Here is a 23,934-nt window from a genome sequence, read left to right as displayed (position 1 = left end):
TGATCAGAGCCTGAGCTGGAAAGAAAACATAAGTGTCTTGACTTCCTGTTTAGGATATGACCCATAGACATCTCATCTCTTAAATTATCTTACTCAGAGTTGAGGTTAACAAAGTTAAGCATCGCATCTCCTGTCCGGGGCTGATCTAATTAAGTGTGTGCTAGTTCTTTAGGACGGCTCACTGTAAACCACAGCTTCTCCTGGGGGACCAGATACTTTAAAAAGACAAATGGAGACACAGAAGGGTTTAGTACAAACTGCAGAGAAAACAGATCTGTAAATCTCACCACTCAGCACACTTTCCCGTTCCCAATTACAGGTACTTGAATTACTTTGCCACCAAATCCAGTCCAACTGGTGTAATCCTGGATCTCTGGGAAGCACAGAACTTCCCAGATGGAAACTTGAGCGTGCTGGCGGCTGTCCTGGAAGAAATGGGAAGACACGAAACAGTAGTGTCTTTAGCAGCAGAAGGGCAGTATTGACCCATGCTGGGACTGGAAACGCAAGATGGGAATGCACAGGGGGTCTGTGGCCGACCAGGGCATGGCCATTGAGAAGGAAATCCAGAGTAGACCTAGACCGATGAGTTTCACAGGCAAGACTGCAAGCAGGAGAGAGAAAGCAGACCCAACTGGTGACACACATGCCCACTACACTCGGACATCATCACAGGAGTTAAGAACAATTGTGTAAATTTGTACCTTGAATTTAGAAATCAACCTAATTTTCCTCTTAGTTGGGCTGTATGCTGTGTGGTACAGGATCTTACAGTTTCCTAGGAAACGCTTTTTATTGCTATCCAGGTATATGGATAAACTTTCTTAACAAACCCAATTTCTACAAACGTTGTTTACATCAAATTGGACAGGGATGCAGACACTGTCCATGGCTCGTTCTATTTTTGTTTAAATCATTTGAAGTTGAAGCTGTGGACGGTTTGTTGTGTCTATTTCAGATTAGTAATTTACTGAGAAATCACAGACTTTTGCTACAAATTGTGTGCATCAAGTGTCTCAGATAATCCTCCCATCGGTGTTCTGTTTCTAGAACTTGTAGAACCAGTGTTACTGTTTGTATCAGGGAAGTGGAGAATCTAAGCCTAAAGGAGAAAGAAGGAAGATTCCTTACTCGTTGAGGGTGCGATGGGCACCCTCTGGGAATAAAGCTGTAGCATTGCAGGGAAGACAGTGATTCATGTTCAGCCACACAAACAAGCATTTCTTCACCACATGTGTGTTTATAAGATGCAATTTGAAGTTTTTTTTTTTATTAAGGTATCGTTATTATCATTATTATTATTATTGATGAGTATTTACAAGTATTCTAGTAAAAGGATTTTCTTTTAAATTCTGTTTTTCTTAGCAGTGCTGTTAGTATTTAGATATTGACTAGACCTTCCTCACCTTCTGACATAATCAGGTGGGTGTGGTCACCAATTTAATGAAACAGGCTTTGCTTCCTTGACCTTCTCTCTTTCTTGTATTCCTCTGCCCCAGAAACGAAGTCAATGCTTGCTGGCTTTGTCAGTCTCTTCTTTAAGCTGGCTCTGGCAAGGTCTTTTTCCTCCAAGTCTTGTTGTGGGAAGCGTTCTCTACTAAAGTTCACAAACTATTATTAATATTGGTGTTCTGTGACCGCACACTGACTCCCCCTGGGGCAGTGTGCTCAGAGGAACAGCCTCTGAACTGGCAACTGGAAAACCAGTTCTCACTCTGGGTTTGTTATTGTCTAGGTGTGTTACCCCGGGAAAGTTCTCTAGCCTCCCTGAACCTCAGTTCTCTCACGTGTCAAATAGAGGGGGTGGAGGTAGTGGGTATTCTCTGGGTCCTAAAATGCTGGACTTCTACTGTGATGTCTCCAGTCTCATTCATCAATCCGAGGACCACCACGGACTCTGATCTGGATCATTTAAAGAGTCCACTAGTCTCTTGCCCAGGCTACAATAGCCTTCTAAACAGTCTCAGCTTGAAAGAGGACGATTCTAACCTGTAACCTGTTTGTCAGGCTTTCAAGCCTTGTCTTTGTGCTGCTTGTCAAGAGACAGCATCCCTTTATGTTCATTTTCTTTTTTCTCTTGGAACCACTTGCCTTCCTGACTGATGGCAAATTATGTTCTGTTATTGTCTTAATCAAACTTTTTTAAATCAAAAAAAAAAAAATTAACTAGGAAGTAGTCCAAAGACTACTTTGTGTAAACTACAGCATTTCCTTAGAACTGTCACCGGCTCTTTGTTTTAACCTGGGGACTTAAATCATTCAGCAAGTGAGAAATAAAGGGTAGCCTTTATTATTTTATAAATAAAGGGTAGCCCAGTAGCCAAACCACAACTGAACAACAAGCACCCATGTGGATGAATCAGAACCTTCAAAACATGGCTGTGGTTGACTTTTGAGCTGGAGGGTTACAGGTTGCTGACCGCAGTTGAATTAGAAATCATTTTATATTTTTTCCTTCTTTACACATATGTTTTCTCTTCTGTTTTGGTGACTTCTTGATTTTCCCAAGACTCCTCCATCTTCATCATTGAGGAACTACTGATACTTTGGTATGGAGCCTCTTCTGTCACCCCTTTTGTTCCTTATCTTCTCTATTAGGCGTATATTCCATAACCTCTCTCTCTCAGGCCACGCCTGCACCATAAATATATGTTACACTAATGTTAAAGGAAGAGATTGCAGTAATAAACAATTTGGTGATGATGTTTGTACCGATGCATATTTGACCAAAAGATAGTAACACTGTATTCTACATAAAAAGATTTTTAAATAGATATTTTTAAGAGGAGGAGGAGGAAAGAGAGCGCTTGTTCATTACTTCAGTTTGAAATAATTTCTCAAGATTGCTTATCATTACTGGTTTGGGAGCTGTCATCTATGGAAATCAAGAATTAGAAATCTGAAGGATGCTCAAAGGAACTTCCATGCCTGGTGAAAAGGGAAGAGTGGTTAATTCCTTATAAGTGAGGTACTCATCTGTCATGGAACCTGTTATGCTCCCCATCAGGTGAATGGCAACTCCCTTACATACAACACATCCTTTATGTCAAATAATTTTCACTACGAATTCTGATTTCCTTCTCCTTTGGAGGAAAATAATAGCTGTTAGATTGCTCTCAAACTTAGAAGGTCCAGACCCAACAGTTCATTTCACAGAGAGCCACTTCATCATTCTTTGTGACATGTCCCACCTTTGATTCCTAGGGCTTCTATATAGCTTATGGGGAAGGACATGCTTACTTCATTTGGATGGGAGGGGAGGGTGGGGGAGTGGAAAACCACCTATCACTTGTGCATGGTGCCATCTAGTGGTGCCCAACAAAATCTACCCTGAGTTTAACAATTTACTAAAAGTTGTTTAACAAAGGGAATTAATAGCTAAAGAGTCAACAGGACTTTATGACAGATAGATGTGGGTAAATTTTCACCTCAAATATACATTTTCTTATTGTCACAATTTTTTACTTAAATTACCCATAGCAAAATTACACTGAGGCGAGTATGTTATCAACTCCTTCACACACAATAGGTCTCAAGTTGGTTTTTGGTAATAGAAATGATAGAAATACATAAGTATCTGTATAAAACACTTTCTGAAGAGTTGTCATTTTGAACATTTACATTTTTGATTGGGCTCTATATGTTTTCAGTCTTCTTACTTTTAGTTCTCTAATATTTATTTTTGGAAATGTAAGACAGCATTCACTTTGAAATGTTTTATAGATGCAAGTGAGAGAACTGTATCTAAGGAAGCAAGAATTGTAATTACTAATCCAGGACTAGAAAGAAGCTTCCTTTCTTCTGAGTTTGCCTGTCTAAGGGCAGAGGTTTCATCATATTTTCATTTTCTTCTCACCACATTCACTCAGTTTTCCTTAGAGTGATCTGGAAGGAATAGACATTAGATTCAGAATTGGTGACTGGACTCACGGTGATGACAAACATATAACAGCTAACAGCCTTTTCACAAACTGTGTGGACACGAACCTGGATACTCACCTCCACTAAAAGGAAAAATCCCCATCCTCACATGATCAATATAAGCTCTTCCAAGGCAGGGCAACATTTTGGGTCAGGTATCCAATATTAAACTGTATGACCATTGCCCATTTTCATGTATGCAATTATTTTAGAGATTTTACTCTCTCAACTTTCAAACAGTAGAGCCATTCTTTAGGAAGAAGTCATGGAGTCTGAGTTTAGGACACTCTTGAAATTAGACATTTTGTGATTTTTTTTAAAGCTATTTCTCCTATAAGTTAGATACCTTCAAAGTAAGCATTCAGATGGTGGAATCCATTTTACTTCTGGAGAGGAGCAAACAAGGCTCTCATCTTATGTATCCCCATGCGTATCACTGTCAGGGCCACAGCAGCTATGCTTTTGGTCCATTTTTGTCAGCAGCGTGTGAGGAAGGGAGCCAGTAAAGGTGATCACTAACTTCCCAGAATTCACAAGCCTTTGCCAGTATAAGGTCTGTCCCCATGGGGCCAAGCAAATAAAAACTATGTAAGGACCTGCAAAACGAGTGTAAAGAAAGTAGAAAAAGTTTACATGTTGAATTTTCAGTCTTCAAGTTGAATGTGAGCTTTAGCTTTTGCTGAGCAGTTGCTCTGGACAAGTTACCCGTTTCACACAGAGACCTCAGTGCAAGTCCAAGGCCAATGAGGGAAAGGATGACCATGCAAACAGCTGAAATGAAACTAGGTTTTATCCATCTTCTTTGAGAATAGACGAGCTTTTGTGATTCAGAATATTGTTGCTAAAAGCCAATTATTTGTAAAGATGATAGTGGTCAATGAGCATTAGATTTTATAGATCCGATAAGGCAAATATTTTTATTATTAATTATCTCAAGGTAATAAAACTTTTTTTACCTTCCGAGTGCCTCATGGGACCAACTATTACACTCTGGGTTTTTGTTTTTGTGAGTTTTTTTTTTTTTTAACCTTACTGAGCTAATGTTGACTAAAATCCTTAGATCTTTGCCTCTGTGCAATGAAGTGCTGTTTCTCTACCCTAAGAAACCTATTTGTATAATCTCTGGCTGTAATTATCACTTTGAAAGATTTCCCTTGCATCTGTAATGATTTTTTTTTTTTTTATGGAATAAGGCATAAGGGGAATAAATACATTGCAACCAATGTTAATGTAGACCTGTGACCCTACAGGTCAAGTTAGCCAAATGGAGTCATAGGTATTTCCAGAATTCATGCCTGAAACCTGCTATTTTTGAAAAGCAGGTAGATGACATTGTAGGTCACTGGATACATTTTCCCTGCGAGCTAGGACTGACAATTTACTTCCCGACCCATCAGAGTAATTGGCCCTGTGATCACTCCCATTGTCAGAAATCCAGCCTCTAAAAAAAAAAAAAAAAAAAAAAAAAAAAAAAAAAAAAAAAAAATCTGTCTTCAAAAGAGTTCACGGTTCCCCACTTTTCTAGTAGGCTTGTCTCCTCCCTGTATCAATTTTTGGTGGGATATTAATGATCTCCACTCAACCAAATGTAATATATGCCCCTAGACCTATTTTAGAGTGGTTGAGGGAGGCATCACCAGTACAAACCAACAGGAACTCTACAAGGGACCAGAACCATGCAACCCTAAGAGGCCGTTTCCCAGCTGGCTGTGTTCTGAGACTCTCGGGTATTGAAGAGTTCTTCCAGAATCACAAATTGGGAATCTCTGCACAACATCACAAGAGCTGTGGCCAACCAGTCATTGAGAACTAAACAAGGAAGCTGCCCCAAAATACAGTCAGCTGCCCACCAGCCAAAGAGTTTGCTGCTGTATACCAGCCTCTTCACTTGCCATTTCAGATTTGTGCCTCGGCGAAACTATAAGTTGCTGAAGACCATGAGACTTCGGGGTCCCTTATAAATATCTTCAAATTCTATGTGCCATCCTTCAATTCCAAAGATCTATTGGAATTGACACTATCAGAGCTGCTGTTGAACTTGATGGCACTGACCTGGAGGGGGGGAACCCTCATTTCTGGAGTGCAGAATGTGAACCGTAGGCAGGTGATCGCTGAGCAGTAGCCTAGGAGTCCATGAGCCCTTGACCTGTGAACCTCAGCAGTATGGTGAGGCCACATCCAGGAATCACAACCTGAGCTATCTTCTACATGTTAAAACAAACCTGTCTTAGAACAGCTTTAAAAAGCAAGAAATCAAAAGCCAGTGGAAAATGCCTTTGCCTTTTTGTATTCTTAAAGTCTCACGTGATGCCATCATAGGGGTATGAGTTCAAATGTGTACCCCTCCTGGCCTAGGGTGAAAAGAGGATGGCAGTCAGAACAAGTTGAGTGAGTGATTTGCATTCTCCCCTTCGCTCTTCCCTAGACCTGCCATTGGTGGTGGAGCCCTTGCCCCCTAGACAGAATGCATTTCAGCCCAATTGCAGGGAATATCATCACTGTGTGTGTGTGTGCGTGTGTGTGTGTGTTGGATGTCAGTGTTGGATGTGTCCACCGAGTTTAATGTTGAGCTGTAGCAAGTTGGTGACCTTCCTCTTTGCTCCTTCTCAAGAAGACAAGGTAATGTTTGCCAGAGAGAGATCCCCAGGCGTCGGTGTCGAAGAGCCTGTGTCATCCACCTGCTGTTCCCTTTGGAACAGTTCAACTGCAGAAATGTCAGATTGAGATTTTGTGCTTTGTCACTTTTTTTCTTTTTTGAAACACGACAACACAACTTTGGCTTTTCAGATACGGAACACTTCTTTTGTTGTGGAGTTCCCTCTTGCTGTATCTTCTATGCAATTCCTTTTCAAGAAATTTCCTGGCGGAGGAGTGCTCTCCGGGCATCCCATCCGCCATGCCGCTGTGTGGTGGAGGTGAGGGATGCTAGCTCTGGGTGTGCCTCTTCTCTCTCCCTGCTGCCTCTCCCCATTTTTTCCTGCAGTCCCTCGGTTTGTAAATTGCCTGCATTTATTCTGTCAGCCAACATGTACAAAATGTAAGAAAGAATTTTTAAACAGGTAATAAATTATATTTATAAGCAACAGAGAGTGTTGCCTCCTTTGTTTCTCTCTTTTCTATGCCCAGTGTGGAGCCCAACTCGGGGCTTGAACTCGCAACCCTGAAATCAAGACCTCAGCTGAGATAGAGTTGGACACCTAACCAACTGAGCCACCTGGGCCCCCCTCCTGTTTCTTTATACCAACACTCCTCTGTGTGAAGAGTCACCCTGTGTCTCTTCAGTAGCGCAAAAAAAGCTCTTGGATTCTGCAAGGCTGGAAATCACAACCTCCCCTAGGGACCGGAGTCTAGAATGGGAGCTTCTCAAGCCTCTTTGCACACTGGAAGTAGCCTTAGAAACTATTAGTGCCTGACTCCCAGGCCCAGAGATTCTGATTTTCTAGATCCAGGGTGTGGTTGTTACGAGCATTTAATGCCCCCAGGTGATAGTGATGAGCAGTCAGTGGGGAGAACCAGAGTCTCGGAACAGCTGCATCAGAAGGCCCCTGGGAGCTTGTGGATAAAAAGAATATGAGGCCCTCCCCCTGAGAGATTGGCTTTTAAATGAAGTTTGCAAAGCACTGCACTGATAGGGAGGAAATGAAAGGTGAGCCCAGTAACCCTGCAGGCCCAGAGCTATAGCAAATGCCACCACACACATGCTCAGCTTGGCACAGGACCCCTGGTCACTCCTGGAGGTTGAGCAAGCAGAAGGCCCTGAGTGTGCAGCGGAGAGGGACTGCAAAACCCAAGCAGAATTTAAGGTGGCCCTTCCCTCAGTGAGACAACTACTTGGAGAAGTGCCCTTGGATGGACCGCAACCTGCCCACCCCTGCTCAGGTGTGACCACAGGAGTGGGTGGCAATCATATCAACGCTGAGAAACCGCCCCCTCCTGAGGGCTGGGAGAAGGTGACTCCAGACGGACTTAAAGTGAGGGTCACAAATGTTTGTCAGTCCTAGGGAAATGGTGACAATACGTAAACCAGATCCTGTGGCTAGAGAATTCAACTTCATCAAAAAAGATGAAAATATAATTGAAGAACCAAACAGTACTTCATAAAGAGCACGGGGTGGCACAGACTCCCCCCTACTACCCACTGACCCCTACTTTGGAGCTTTGGTAGCTGGGATCTCTGTTGGGAAAGTCAAACCTAGAAGAGTTTCCAAACAGGTCAGTGCGGGCACTGAGACCCTACCTGGGTCAGGGTCACTAGGGAGCTCTGAGGCCTGGCCTCCTGCTGTGTGGGGCCTTCTCTGCCATCATAGGGGCACCAGGCAGAGAATGTTCCTCAGTCCCAGAGGTCTCTGCAGCTGAATTATTATGAGAACCTAGAGTAGATATGACTTTCCAGAAACAAAAGTCCTTCTGAGAATGGGGTCATCTGTATGTCGCTGTTGTGACTAGAAAAAAAAATAAAAACCTTAGAAAATGACCTGTGTCAAGAGAAGACTGTTCTCCTCAGCTGGGATGTATTATCCATCTGCCTTGAAGTCCTATGAACGCCCACAGCGTACAGAACTGGGGCGTAGGGAGGGTAGAAGAAGTGTGCTTGCAGCAAAGTGTGACTTCTTCCAACCATCGCTAGCTTTATACCCTGTTGAACTATTATCAGTAGGGAAAAGCAATATTTAGGGGCACCTGCAGCGTGCTTGGAGTGGGGCCTTCACATACTCGTCTCATTTGTTCCCCCTAAGAGCCCTATGTGATGGGTATTTTTATCCCGTTTCAGGGGAGAAAATGGTGCTCAGACTGTGTACTTCCACAGAAGTGAGAAAGTGAAAACCATGGAATGTGAGCCAAGTTGATCTGAATCCCAGTGCTGGGTTGAGTTATCTTGGCACAAGCGCAACTGGCTAAACACAGCCAATCACATGACAACTCCTGAGTCCCCGGGAACTAAGATGCAAGCCTTTCTAGGCTCTCTGTGCCCAAACAATTCTGGGTTTCCTCTTTCCTGATCCAGTCTCCAACAGATCTCCTCGCAACTTAACTTTTTACCCTGCCTTCCAAGATTCACACTCCATGAAGAGATCACCTAACACTTCCCCTCACCCTTGGCAGAGGGCTTTCTCTTGACACCGTTTCCAGGGCAACAGCATAGCCTCAGTCCTCCGTACCCACACACTTCACAGCTGGGAGGAGAGTCGGGGTCTTTCTCCTACCGTCCTGCTGCTTACAGACCGCTGGCCTTGCATGGAACCCACTGCTTTGCGTTTTGGCCCATCAGGCCTGCTGGGCCCCAGTCTCTACTCTGCCCTCACAGACTGCCCCATTTCCCCCGCAGCCCTAGAGAACTTGGCCGTGCCATGTTCCTTTCTTTAGGATCCCACCCTCCTTGGGACCTCCAGGATCCACAAAGATGGATCCCCAGCCCTGACTTCTGTGTTCCTCTTCCATTACGGATAATCTCATCCATTACCGAAATCCTCCCTCCTGGGATCACACCCTCCCGCCTGTCCTGAGCCTCCCTGCTCCACCCCCACCCCCAAAGCGTGATGTGGGCTACAGCCCCCTTCTCAGTCAACCCCAGCAGGGCTCTTTGTGCTTAGACCCGGTTTCTTTCAACCCACCAGCTGCCTCCACTTCAATCCCTACCCGACTCTGGGCTACGTCGGCCATCTCCCAGATGATGGTGAGCCGTGTTTTGCGTGATCCATTGCTGCACAGGCCTGAAAACCCTCAACCCTGAATGAATCCATCTGGGGCGGTCTTGATGCCTACATTTTGGGAGCTGACAGAAAGGTGGCCCTATGACTTTGTACTAAGAGCTAATCTTTAGGAGCAGCGGAGTGCTGACTTCATGCGGGATGCATGGATTATTTTGTCTTCAGAGGCGCTCCATGCCTCAGATGTTGACATTATTCTCACCATCTAGGGACATAAATGGAGTCTTTGAGAGGCGTACATTGGCCTACTGTCACACAACTGAGGGGATGAGAGAGGCTCCACACGGGCTCCACACAGGCCATACTCTTGGCCACACAGTTGGTCTCATCAGCGAACCAGGCCCTCGGCACCACCCACAACCCTCTGTGTCCCTTCTCTCAGACCACTGACTTCCCTGCCTTTCCTCTCACTCTCAAGACAGCTGTGCCTCCTAACTACAGCGAAATGAGAAGCCACCAGGCTATTTCTCTTGCTCTCCCACCACCAAACATACAAACTTACCTGTACCGCTCCCTTTCATGGCTGCCTTCCTGCTGGTTACAAATGGGAAATTTTCAATGACGGGGAGAAAGGCGCTACTATAAGATAACAGACATGTTCTTTCCAGGGGGAGAAAGAAACCGTTTTATTTCGGGGAATGTTAAAACAAAGCCATATACAATTTGTAACAAATACAATTGTTTGTTCCCTAGTCCTGAATAATTACAGTATATACAAATTCAATAAGGCACTGGTTCCCCAAAAGAACACAAATGAATCTTCTTTTGAAACAGACAAGACAACAAAACCCCTTATATATTGCCAATTTTTCTCCAAAAAAATATGGCATTGTTTTTTGTTTTGTTTTACAAGAGGAATCATAATTGCTAAATTAAATCACTTCTGATACCACTTCTTTCATTCCCACTGCTATGTGACTGGGTTTTCTATGGAGATACAACTCCAGGACTATTCAAGTTTAAAAATTAGGCTCCTTTCAGTGCCTTTCCGCTCACAAACAGAAGAACCAGAACAGACCAACAACATAAAGCACCGTCACTTTGAATGAATATGCATGACTCTTAGGAGCATGAAATTCTGTCATTATTGAGTATTTCCTATACCTGACCACACAACAATCGAAATGTGTCGAAGGGTTCCCTGTAAATAAAATCTCGGCATGTTTTCTAAGAAGCTTTATGTTTTAAGAATAAAAAGAACGGTCACGAGTGACCTCTGAACGGTGCTGTGTGGGAGGTCAGAGGCCTGTCTCCTCATACACAAGGTTCATAGCACTGTCACTTGTGACTTAACCAACTACACACTTTCATAAATAAATATTATGTTTCATTTAGTACTTTATCATCCATAATAGTTTATCTCTAATCCACATAATGGAGTTGTGCCAGACCCCAAACTGAACATAATATTTATATATACATATATACTTATATAATATATACACACATACATAAACTATAGACCTGAACATCTTAGCAGACACAACTTATATTAGCTGACGACTGATATTCTCGGATTCCCTTGAACGGGAGGGAGTGATTAGGAGAAAATCTTAAGTCTTGGAAATAGTCCTGAAAGGAAGCCATTGACTACATTAACTTCCAGGTTCCCCCTTATCCTATTGAAAGACAAAACAAAAAATTAAAATTCACTTCTGAGCTACTAAAAATTTAAAAACCGACAAGGATTATTTGGAAGTGAGTAGGTCGTATCTTTTAAAAGCAGTTTAGTATTCCTTATGTAAGGAGGATTTGGGTAAAATACAGAGAAAACTCTACTCATAAATAAATTTCTACCTCATTGAAAGACTAATAACTAGGTGGATCTTTTTTAATATCTCAAGAATTATTTTTAAATGTTCATGGTAAATCAGATTGAGAATTAGAAAGTAAGCTATAGATTTTTTCCAAAACAACTAAAAATATAGAAGAAATTTGGACACTATTTTAATTTCTTCCCATTCTTCCTTCATTGGAACCAACACCTCTCTAAAACTCTAGTTTATTTTCAAATCATCACCTCCCCACAAGATATTCTGATTTGAAGTTATCTCTACATAAAAATTTACTAAAAAGAACACAAATTTTTATCAAAGTGGTAAGCAAGCCCAACCTCTCTTAAATTTAGGGAAAACCAAGGAACACAAACACGTTCCCACTTAACTGGTGTCTATGTTTACTTATTTGTTTGTAGATTATCTAATTAGAGGCACTGAAACTTCTGTCCATGGCTCAGGTGATTATCACACGTAGTTCTACACACATATTCCCTGCTAAGCTATCACAGAGAATACCATTGGACACAAGGGAAATGAACGTTTGTTTACACTGCTTTTCAGGTGATTTGATTACGTGTATATTTGGAAACACCTGTTTTTGATCTTTGAAAAACAGAAATTTTGTTCCTTTTCAAGGGTTAAGAAAAATCTGCAGTGTTCTGATTACAGGTATATTTGAAAACAGCTGTTTTTGATCTTTGAAAAACAGGTATTTTGTTCCTTTTTCAAGGGTTGAGAAAAATCTTTCCTTGTTACAAACAAAAAATACAGCTATGAAGCACTAGGAAGTAAATGCTTAGAATGGACAACATCGGTTCTCCTTCTGTTCTCCCAAACCGTGCACACAGCTCACAGCCACTCTGTGCTCTAAGATGTTTTCAGGATGAACAAGCCACCAGCTGCAAGCCTCCTTCAGAAGTAAGGAGAATATTTTCTCATTTTTCAGCTGTCATATTTTCAAAACCCCTTCATCCTTCAGGCACCAAGTGGTGAAAATGTGTTATAAAACACCGCCCCCTGGAGTATTCTGGAAGGAACGTCGTTTTTAAAAAGACCAAGGAGAAGTACTTCCCAATTCTTCCTAAACACTACAGAATTACTAAGAAACAGAAGAAATAAAGTAAGGAAATATAATGAATACAGTTGAGAGGGGTGTGCACAGTCTTGAGCTTTATGTTCCTGTTGCTAAGGAATATTGGCTCTGTCAATGATTTGACTCACGTTTCTCAAAGTTAAAACCCCACAGAATTGGGTAGGTGAGGAGATGTTTTGCACAAGTGCCACAGAGAAGAAAAAAATAAATAAATTAAAAAGTGAACTGAACATCACGAGAATAAACTAAATTGAGTCAGCACTCCTCTAAGATGTGAAATTATCATTTAAGATGTACATGCTCCATCCATATCTATTTTAGAATAATAAATCACAGCAGCCATAAGATTTTGTGGCCTCCACTAGCTCCTTCTGCTGTCCCACCTGGAGGTTATACTTATATTTTCAAATTAAAATTTAGTTAAATTAACCTGGCATGCTTTCTCTCCTCTTCACTCAGACACAAAAGAGACAGACAATTACCAAAAGAAACTGTCCTTATCTATACAAAATAAGGTATGCATACCTTCTCCTCAGTGCTTCTGAGACTGGCTCTTCTGCATATATAAGAAACAGGCCATTTGCACCCCTAACCTCATCCTCTATCCTACTGCCATTTTTCTTACGACACAGGAGCAAATGATCTCTATTTTAAAGGGCCTTGTTTTCAACACAACTGATGGCAATTTTATTTACTATTGATCCTTTCATTTGAGAGATCAAAAACATGCATGGGTCAATTCTCCGCACATAAAAACACCTTTGTCTGTGTTTAATGAAAAGGAAAGAATTTCACCATGACAGAAATGCCTTAAAAGAATCAGAAACACAAAGTGGTTCTGAAGAATACCATCGACACTTACTACTTCTAACAGAGTCACATAAAACCTTCATTTGTTCCATATCGTCTGAAGCTACAAAAGGTTACCTGAAGGAATCCCAAAATGTGATCCCAGACAGGTGGTATTTGTACCCAGGTGCATTCACATTGCTGTGGCGGCCCCTAAATGCAGGGCTGGCCAAAGTGGTCTGGGGAGGCAGAAGCGGGGAGACTCTCAGATGAGTTCCACTCTGTGTGCTCCAACTTCACAGACTGTCTTTTGGTTTGCAGAGTGCAACAAAATTTTACTAATGGAAAAAGATATTTTAAAATTTACCTTCCAGCAGAATTTCTGGAAAGAACTTTTGTTGTCATCATTTAAACTATAATAGTATAAACCTTAAAACATCTACATTATTTGTTCTATTTTGGCAAAATTAAAGTATCTTTTGGAAAAAAAAAAAAAAGGCAATCCCAAAATACAGGGCTTTCTTAGAAAGCAACATGCATCATGTATCACGAACAAGTTACCCAAGCGTTTCCTCCCTCCTACAGACAGACACGATGAGAACGTGTCTCTGGAAACTTCTCTTTGTCCAGGCTGCTCCCTGAGAGGTGAGGCTGAACCCACTAGGAAGCAGGATGGTATTCAAGGCTTATACTGTGGATGCTTCTGGAACATCTTTTGCTCTTCCCACAAACAGGAGAGTATCTACTGGCTTTCTCCAGAGATGCGTGTTTCTTCCCCTCACATTAGAGTTTAATGTCCTGGGACTCGGACATCTTGGCTAGTGTTTTCTTAACACGCAGGGCTGTCAGTCTTGATGCAGGATTGTGAGCCCAGCATTCCATCATGAGTTTTCCCATCTGCCTCAGACACTGTGGGAAGGGAATGGAAAACAGAGTTACACTAGAGAAATGGATTATCTACACGGTTGCTGCTGGAGATACATGGCTTGCTAGCATGGGATCTCTGAAGTTCGAATATATTTTTAAAAGAGACTCCTAAAACCATGCAGATAAAATTCCATAAAAATTCTTTTTTAATGCAAATCCTAAATGACTAAAACAGATTTTCATGTCTTCCTTATGACAGTAGCAAGCAGGTGGCTTTTGCTGATTGCAGAAGAGTGTCTTTGAAGTCGGTATTAAACAAATACAAAAATACCCAGGGAGTCTGTATTCCACTCCACACTCCTACATTGTTTATAACATTTGATAAGCTTAAATCTTTTATCTAATTCCATACTATTCAAACAAACATGGTTATTCCTAAATCACAGCTGTCTTCTACAATAATAGCATCGCACGGTACCATTTAACAAGATTAATGACCTGTGCACAGCCTCGCTAAAACTTTCTCCTGTGTTCTCCTGTGCTACATCAATTATTGGTCTTCCTGTGGAAGAGCACAATTTCACTTCATTAGAAATCCTCAGTGAAGGGATTCTGAGTAATACCAATGCCCATAACCACCTTCAAAATAATATAATTCCAGCATCTCACAAAGTTTTCTGCATAGCTCATTGGAAAAACATATGCATTATTTAGCATTTCAGTTAACGAGACACAAAACCAATGAACCAAAGGTTATTTTTAAATGCATTTAACATTAAAGAATTAGCTTATCAACGGTGCTCTTTCCACTTGTTTGCATTGGCTCTGGCACATGTTTGATGAGGTGGGTTTTGGGGGGTTTGTTTTTTATCCTGGGACGCTTCAAATTCATCTCTGAATGTCCCAGCGTGCCAGAGCCCTCCAGGACTTGGTGAGTTTGCAAGCTTGGAGGATGGACGGGCAGGATGCGGAGGTGGAGATGAGACAAGAAAGGTAAGCCCCCCGCCCCAACTCATTTCTTCCTTCTGAACAGCCCCTTTTCAGTTTAGGTTTCACCTCTGTACCCTTAGAGCCAGGCTGAATATGGATTTCTTCAAAGCACATCCCATCATCCCTATTCACAAAGATCCATGGCACAGTCAGGCAGCTCAACTATACCTCTCTCCCTTCTATGTAAAGAAAACTGGATTCTGCAGATGCCTATCTTTTCTCTCATCGAAATGAGAGAATGTTGGATGCTGCTCTGTCATGGAGAAAATTCACGATGCTTTAAAGACACACACAGAGAAATAATATCCTTTATGCAAACGTCAGGACATCACAAATAAATGAAACAGTGTTACCTATTGTACAGGCTAAGTGGTAACCCACCCAATATACTTTAGAAGTAGCAAACTCAAATTGGAAAAAAGGAAGAGACAAATTAACATATTACACTTAGCATCATATCAACGACTGCAGGGAAGCTCCATTACCACCACCATCAAAACAAAGGAGGAGGATTACTGTAATGAATATCTGGAATCTTGGCAAAGAGCATAAAGTCTGTTTAGAAATTGGCCATAGCCACATGGTTAGGTCAAAGCTTACCTCATCACTACTCCATCGGTTGGGGAACGAGGGACGTAGCTTTTTGATGCAAACGATCTCTCTCATGTCCTCATAAGAAGGATCACTGGGCACTAGGTCATGATAGGGAAGCTGGTATTCTTCGACTATACCTGAAAATAGGGGTTGTTTTTAAATTATTATTACTATCGATATTTTCTGTGAGGTGGAAATAAAAGTCTAATACACAAACTATTCTCAAAGAAAAGTTCTATCAGTACTCAAGCTCAGGCTAGGAAACTGCAAAATAAAGTCTTGAAAAAAAAATATGCCCAAATGTCACTTAATCTAATTAAAAATATAAATAGAAAACCTGATGAAACATATTATTATAGGTTTTCAAACCTTTTTTCTAATTTCCCAAAGCTAAGTAAAACAAGTATCTCAAATTTATTTCCAATTTTATAAAACGTGTTGTATGCCAAATTTTAAAAAAAAATCTACATTAAATCTCAATGCAAATTTGGCAGACACATCCCAAACTCATACTGCATAATATGTGACTGTTTCTATTACTGCAATATGAGATTATGAATCTCATAATAAATTTGGCAGTGTATCCTACTTGAACAAAATGTGAGATTTATATTTTTTCCTGCTTAATCATAAGAATGCATCTTTCCACATTTAAAATTTTTAAAATTTTACACACCTAAAAATATTAACTATGATTTTTTTAGGTGCAAGAGCTGTCTGACTTTTACCATTTTCTTCATTAAATTTTCTGTATTTCACCAAACTTTCTACAAATAATACATTATTATTAGAAAAACTAGTTTTTTTTTTTAAAAAAAGATTTTATTTATTTAATCATGAGAGACACAGAGAGGCAGAGACACAGGCAGAGGGAGAAGCAGGTTCCATGCAGGGTGCCCAATGTGGGACTCGATCCCGGGACCCCAGGTCACACCCTGAGCCGAAGGCAGACGCTCAACAGCTAAGCCACACAGGCATCCCCCCCACCCCAAAAAAATAGGTATTGTTGAAAGAAAGGTTGAGATACAAGTCTATGTCATCTTAGGAAAATGGCCCTTATCATGACAAACTCCATCTCATTTTCCCTAGTATCTATTCTACCTTATTCCTTTTGTCCTTTGGAAAAGTAGCCTGCTTAGATCTTCTTTGCAACCCTATCTGATTTACTCCTCACAATAATTATAAGCAGCATCTGTCCTAATAGAATGCCACTCTGAACAATCTCTCTGGAGCACCTTTCTTCCCTATCCAAAATCATCTATTATAGAAATGTTATTGCTTCTTATCTGAACAAGATGATACTACCAAGTTGGCAGATTTTATCCAGCACATCATTAAATTCGCTGGGGTTTACTCTGACAAAATCTGGAGTCTATATTACACCCTTTCTTGCAAACTCAATCCCATATATAAAGGACCAGAAGGCTGAAAAGTTTCTTCAGACCATTCCCACTCACCATTGTTCTGTCTCTCATGAGACCACAGGGCATAATTATATGTATCTATGTTAATAGTTCCTTCCATTGTGTACCGATTCTATAGGAGATACTAAAGGCACAGGGCCTAACCCATGGGGGATGCTCACTTCATTTGAGTTCTTCCTCCCTTTCTAATTCTCAAGACAACAGCTCTGGAGACACCTGGAGAGCAAGGACCATGTCTAATTTATTCCTCTCATATTTTCCTCAGTGCCTACTGTTGGTGCCATTACCTGGCTAAATTGATATATCATGGTGGGGTGGGTGTATACATTACAACAGACACAGAGCCAATCACATAAAGTTCTGAATTAATCAAAATCTATCACTAAACTATAGACCTTACTTCTTTCTCCTTATTATGCATTAAGTTATCAAAATTCCCATAGTGGCTGCCATTTAATTGTTGTCTGAAACCTCAGGAATCCTTTTTTTTTTTTTTTCCCTCAAAGTTTAGAAGATCTACATCCAGATGTAACTACTTCATCCAAAAGTACCTAGACTAGAAAGACAAGCCCAAAACTTCCAACATCTTCATAAAGGAATATGTTGGAGAATAGAATTTTGTGTGTTTTGCCTTTCTGGAAAGAGAAACCACACTTGCTTGTTAGGAGCCTGGTACATACCAGGCAAGGCGGTAAGTGTACTGTACAACTTATCTTACTAAATTCTTATAAACATGTTTCTGAGACAGCATTATTATCCATGTTATCCAGATGAGAAAACCTGGTTCTGAGGGATTCACTCACTTGTCCAAGGCCATACAGTTGGTATGGGGCAGAGCTGGGACTCTAACATCTCTGACAAACACATACCAATCTCATAAGGAGATAAGGCAACACCTTAGTACCTCTCAAATCCTGTCTGTGTGTGTGTGTGTGTGTGTGTGTGTGTCTGAGGTTGGCTTGTTTTTGAGTGAAGAATCATTTCTCCTGTATTCTGACCTGCAGGCTTTCCAAATATAGGTATCTTGTGGCCCTATTTGCTTTAGGTGTTCAGGAAAACATAATCAGAAAAGTAATCTTGCACTCCACTACTCCTTCAACTGCTATACACTTATCATGAGTGTAAGTGAGCATATTATTCAAAACTAGGCTCATTCCCTCTTGACAAAACATGAAACAAGGCACAATTAGTTAATTTATATCTTGGTTAGCTCTTTTCTTCTTCATAGATGATGGAAGATTTATTCGCTATCTGGTTAGGAAACATTTCTCATGTTAACTTTCCTTTTGGAGTTCTCTCACTTTAGAGGAAATGTGTTCTATTTTAAATTAAGCTTAGAATAGGCTCAGAGTTCCCCAAGTGATTAGAAGGCATTGTGTCATTGCAGCATGATCTGAGTATAAATTCCTGTTGATTAACTGTCTCTCCTCCCTATATAAGTATGAATCTAAATATAAGTTAAGCCTCTACCAACCACAATGAAAATTTTAAGTAAGAGCTAAGATATACTGAATGCTATTTATGTACCAGGAAGTTTTAATTCTCTTTAATCCACCTCCTTAAGAATTAGAACAAAGCTGAGTAACTTGTCAGAGGTTCATGGATAATAAATGGCAGGTCCAAGAATGCAGTCGCTAAGCTTTCAGAACCTTGGGCAAGCTCAATATTTCACAAAAGTGAGTTTAAACTGGCCATGATAAACAGCAGCAGCAGCAGCAGTGTGGGTTCTAGCCAAGCACTGCCATGAGCATAACCATAAACAGAGTACTTGACGCTGAAGGCCTAAGATTCAGCTTCTCACCTAAAAACTGTTGGCATCTATTTAAAGACAGATGATGCAGCAGTAAACAAATACTATGAGCAATAATAATGCCTCTGAATATTTAATATCTTCTGATGTAGTCTTACTAGGAAATCCTTGTTTGCAAGAAAATTATCATGACCAGTGGTAATATTCTTGATGCTTTCATTTCCTTTTGAAAAAAAAAAAAAAACACCTGATGTTTCAAACTACTTGTGAAGAAGAAATACAGAAAGTCAAGTGGAGCAGAGGGTAAAGAATGGGTATCTCACCCCACAATTCTGGCTCTATCTTAATCTGCAGAGAGGAAGCCACAGTGAGTGGGGCATCAGAGCTGGGGATAGGGCCCAGCAGGTTGGTGAGAAGCAGCCAGAAGGAAGCAAAGATAATTCTAAGTTGTTAAATACTGTTTCCTGGGAGGACTGTGATTGCATCAACAGAAATAAGGTAGAAAATAAAAGAAAATCTGATGTTGTGGACACTGATTTCTGATCAGGAAGCAAGGATCTGTAGTAGATCCCACAATATCATGGTTACTTACCTCCGGATACACATCTCCTAGCGACCTCCCAGAGGATGAGTCCAAAACTATACATGTCGGCCATAATGTAAGACTGAAAGTGATTTCTGTTTAAGCTCTCATCCAACACTTCCGGAGGCATATAGCGTTTGGTGCCAACTCGGGTGTTGGGTGGTATGTCAACTTCATTTGTATCACTGAGGAAAAAGCAAAGCACTATAGGCAATGAAAAGGTTCAACACACGACAAATCGAAGTGATTTCCGAGCCAGGGTTTTAGGTAAAGGGAGGAAGGGATATCTTTTCAGGGAATAACATTTCCCTGCAAAATATCTCTTGCCAACAGTTACATTACGTATGCACGGGTAAAAACCCAGGGAAGAGGGCAAAGGGACTCTGCAACATACAAGGCTGCATTGACACTGGATCAATCGTAAACTCTAAATCATTGCTAGGTACCTATTAAATGTCTATGAAACACCTTCTTCCCCTTCACATTTCAATAGCTTGGCTCTTAAAACTGGCATGAGGACATGCCAAGGTGGTTTGTTTAAGATGGTATTTTTTAAATCAAGTGTTGCAGGGTTTTTTTGATGTATGAGCAAGTTCAAACAATGGGGGAAAAGAGGGCCAACAAAGAGAGGAAAATGTTTTATTTCAATAAGTAGGATCTATAACAAAGCTTTCTCTGAGCACCATTTCATCCACCACATAACATGTATTATTTAATAAGAGGACAAAGGGAATAACTGAAAATAATCCCAGCAGCTACATGAAAGTTTCAGAACATGATCCATTTATTATTCCCCATCTCCTGGGAGAATGTCCGTGACGGGAGGGCCTCAATGTGCAGTGTGGCCCCTGGGGAGCCATGCCTCTGCACAGGCAGCTGCAACCAGAGATCTGCCCAGAGATGCTGATGTAGTGGAGCTACTGTCGCTTAATAGGTTGACAATTAAACAAGATGCTGTGTGTAAAATTGCTGCCAGCACAACGTGGAGCCTCTATTGGAGGTTTCACTAGAATTACCACAAGAGAAGCTAGTGGTACTACAAAGAGCAGTAAGTCCCAGTTTTGATGAAGAAACTATCAAACAGAAAAGGGACAAAAAGTCATTATTAACCAAAGTTTGTGGGGAACTATGGAAGAACCTCGCTAGCTCCTGATTCCTAAGAATGTTTTTTCTTTGCATCACACTCCCTGGACTCTCAAGCATTTACATGTTATTTCCCCTCCACGAAGAAGGGAAAATATATCAGATAGCACATTTATCAGGCTGTGTCACAGACAATACCAAACTTTCCTAAACACTACTGGCTTTTGAACAGAATCTCTGTGTTTGATCTTATTGCCTCAATTTCTAGTTTCTGAAGCATAAGAGATGTAGTGTCACTTGGGAAAATTTAAAGGATGGCAAGCTGTCTCTCTGCAGATCTTCAAACTGCTAACATTTACTAAAAGATCGAACGCTTCATTCTTAGAACCATTTTAAATTCATTTGCAGCTAAAACCCTCAATCTAGAAACAGACGGGACACCAGTATTCTTATTAGGCCCCTCAGGATCCTCCAGGACCAACTACTCTGAAGAAGTCTGTTTTATTTATTTATTTATTTATTTATTTATTTATTTATTTATTTATTTTTTACTAAAACTTGAAAGTATAAATTTTTAAAAATGAAAATAAATTGATAAATAAGCCTTAATCTGTAAATGTAGGCCTAATGTTCTGGGCTCTGAGAGGCTCATTTTCTAGAAAAATGTGAATTCGTAGTATTTACCAGTACAATACAATAGAAAAATGTCATTTGCATACCTAAATAGGAAATGATAAGGGAAGAAAGTGAGCCAAGAGGCAGCTTAATGATAAAATGGAAACTATCAGGTTTAAAAGATGCCACAAAAATTCCACTTTTCATTATAATGACACTTCTTCTGTGAGCACAGAGTAAGGTATTTCATGTGTTATTATTTACAACTGAAGCATTAGAAAAAGACAATGGCAGGCCTGGGTAGAGAATTCTGGGTTCCATGCCAAGAAACAAACATGGGGCTTGCAAATGGAAAGAAACTGGTAGAGGACCTAAGTTATATTCCAGAACATGGACTGGGAAAGGAAACCAAGAATAGTATCAGCATGCGCCCTAAAGAGTGTATTTAGGCCAAAGATATACTCTGATCACACCTGATAAAGATTTTAGGTGATTCTGTCCCATTCTTATTCTTAGCTCGTTTGTGCTTTATTTGGATTTAGAAGGTCAGGTAGGGCTAATAAAATGTGTGACATGGAAACATCTGTTGGAAACAGAAATGTAATTGTTACCTGAAGACAAAATTCAGATTTGTGATGGCCAAACTAGATAGAATTCATCTCTAAACTCTCATTCCCTCAAACACTGGACAAACATACAATCAAGAATTTAGTTGGTCTATCACATTCCCCCAAAGTAGTTCCTTATATAGGCCATGGAAGTTTGGTACCGCTATCCCTCCTCTACCTTCCTCTCCTTACCCTCAGTGTTTCCCTAGTAGTATGTGAATAAATATCCTCACCCCAGAGGATCTGAATAAATATGTCTTCCCACCAAAAGTGTAAACTCCTTGAGCCCTGAATATCTGCTATGATCATTCGTTACAGGCCTGAGGAGTGCCATCCCAATCCATCTCACATGGTAAGTAAATAAAATACTTTATGTGAAAGAAAGAAAAGATCTGTTTACAGCAAACTTTGCTATGAATGTGTGGAGGAGAAATACAAAAATCTCTGTTGCATACAGACCATAAAATGAGATATTGCCAGTATCTAAGAGGTTAAATAGAATTTTGTTAAGCAAATTGATTGTGTAAAAGATTGCTATTACCCTAATGGCAAATGCCTTCAGCACTACATTTAGATGACAAATGCTAATTATAAGTGATTCATATCTGATACTAGAAAGGGTCAGATTCTCCAAGACATATAGCTCATTCCATCTCCTCTTCTCTCAGGAGTGTTTCTATACTGGAAAGTAATTAAACTGCATTTCTCTCTCAGGTTTTCAGTAACATTATCTTACCTGTTTCCAAATTAGGGCAGAGAAAAACTGAGCCTGTTAATCTCCAAGAGCAAAAATAGAAGCCGGAGATATTGAACACTGGGGCACCGAGAATAAAGGAAGAAAAAAGAGGCTGTAAGTAGAGCCCGATGGTGCAGAGCATGTAAGAATAGGGTATAAAGTCACCAAAGGAAAGGGTCAAGGAGGAAGAAGGAAGCAGGAAAGGTCAGGGCGCCTTCAGCTTTCCCTTGCTTTCTTTTCCATGAAGGGACCAGAGAGTAAGAAACAAGGTTTATAAGACCAAGATTGCACAAGGAGGGCAGAGTCAGAAAATGAACTCCAAATGCACAAAATAACCCTCTCTGCTGCAGTGGCTACACAAACATGCAATCAAACCATAAAATCACATAGAGCAAAGATAAATATCAACTTCAGGATGCTGGTTACTTCTGGGAGGGATAAAGGGGAATAAAATAGGGAGGAGAAGGCAAAAGGCTATCCTCAACATCATATTTCTTCAACAACAACAAAAAGACCAGATAAAAATAAAGCAAATTGTTAACTTTGCTCACATTATAACTGTTACATGAGTGCCTTATTATTTTTTATACTTTTATGTATATATAATATATTTTAATTAAAAATATTATTATACAGAAGAACCCAGCAGGAACAGGAACAAGAAAAATGCACATTTCAAAGGCTAAGGGATAGATTGGTGGCCTAAGGCTCTAAGAGCAAGAGACATCTAAAGAAAGTGGACAAAAGTATAGAGAAGATTGGTTTCTACCAAGGAGAACTGAAAACACTACATCAAAAACATGGGTGGCACACTGACCATAGAGAAAACATCTCTCTCTCCTTCCCTCCCTTGGATAAGGGTTGGAAATATTGGATGCAAAGGGCTCAAGACTGAAAAACTGGATTTAGCAAATTCCAGGGGTAGTATTTTTACCTACTTATACTTATATAATTAATACTTCCACTAGATCTGATACGGCTTTTGTCCCTGTCAATGAGAGTTCTGTGAGTTACTGTGAGTAATGTGAGTGTGATAAAGACATCAGTAGAATTAGAAAAACATAAATATATAATTTGAACAACATAAACTAAATTAAGGGATGTCAGTCAAATTCCTCCCCAGGGAAAAAAAAATGTTTTAGATTCTTACATTAATGGGTATTTTTCTTTATAAACTTTAGGGACAGTGGGCTGGGACAGGATTAAATAAAAATACCTATAATTTTCTGAGTTAAAAAAAAAGCAGTAATTTGGGAGATTGGGGGTAAAGGGACAAGTCAATTGGGGAAAAAAAAAAAGGGTTTTCCCTTCTGGCCTAGGGCCATGACAAGATGTTAAGCTCCTGCAGGAAACAAAAATCAGGAAAATGTGCTGGTAGCATGAATTTTATGACTA

At 40.4% G+C, this 23,934-nt stretch overlaps 2 protein-coding genes across 19 annotated transcripts in view; one reads left to right on the top strand and one right to left on the bottom strand.

Moving 5' to 3' along the window:
- Positions 1 to 7,004, top strand: part of UNC5C (unc-5 netrin receptor C) — a 351,448-nt gene extending 344,444 nt beyond the window's left edge. For all 3 annotated transcript variants that reach the window (XM_077882935.1, XM_077882934.1, XM_077882936.1), the window contains one exon: positions 320 to 7,004. In XM_077882935.1, the coding sequence (XP_077739061.1) occupies positions 320 to 485 (166 nt within the window). In that variant the 3' untranslated portion in view covers positions 486 to 7,004. The remainder of the gene's footprint in view (positions 1 to 319) is intronic.
- Positions 7,005 to 10,227: 3,223 nt separating this feature from the next.
- The window catches only part of BMPR1B (bone morphogenetic protein receptor type 1B), a 392,960-nt gene continuing 379,253 nt past the window's right edge, over positions 10,228 to 23,934 (bottom strand). For all 16 annotated transcript variants that reach the window (XM_077882931.1, XM_077882919.1, XM_077882922.1 and 13 more), the window contains 3 exons: positions 19,507 to 19,682; positions 15,747 to 15,877; positions 10,228 to 14,198 (listed from right to left, as the gene is read on the bottom strand). In XM_077882931.1, coding sequence (XP_077739057.1) covers positions 14,073 to 14,198; positions 15,747 to 15,877; positions 19,507 to 19,682 — 433 coding nt within the window. In that variant the 3' untranslated portion in view covers positions 10,228 to 14,072. The remainder of the gene's footprint in view (positions 14,199 to 15,746; positions 15,878 to 19,506; positions 19,683 to 23,934) is intronic.

Source organism: Canis aureus, chromosome 33, assembly GCF_053574225.1.
Source record: "Canis aureus isolate CA01 chromosome 33, VMU_Caureus_v.1.0, whole genome shotgun sequence".
Taxonomy (NCBI): domain Eukaryota; kingdom Metazoa; phylum Chordata; class Mammalia; order Carnivora; family Canidae; genus Canis; species Canis aureus.
This window is presented reverse-complemented; position numbering and strand designations above follow the sequence as displayed.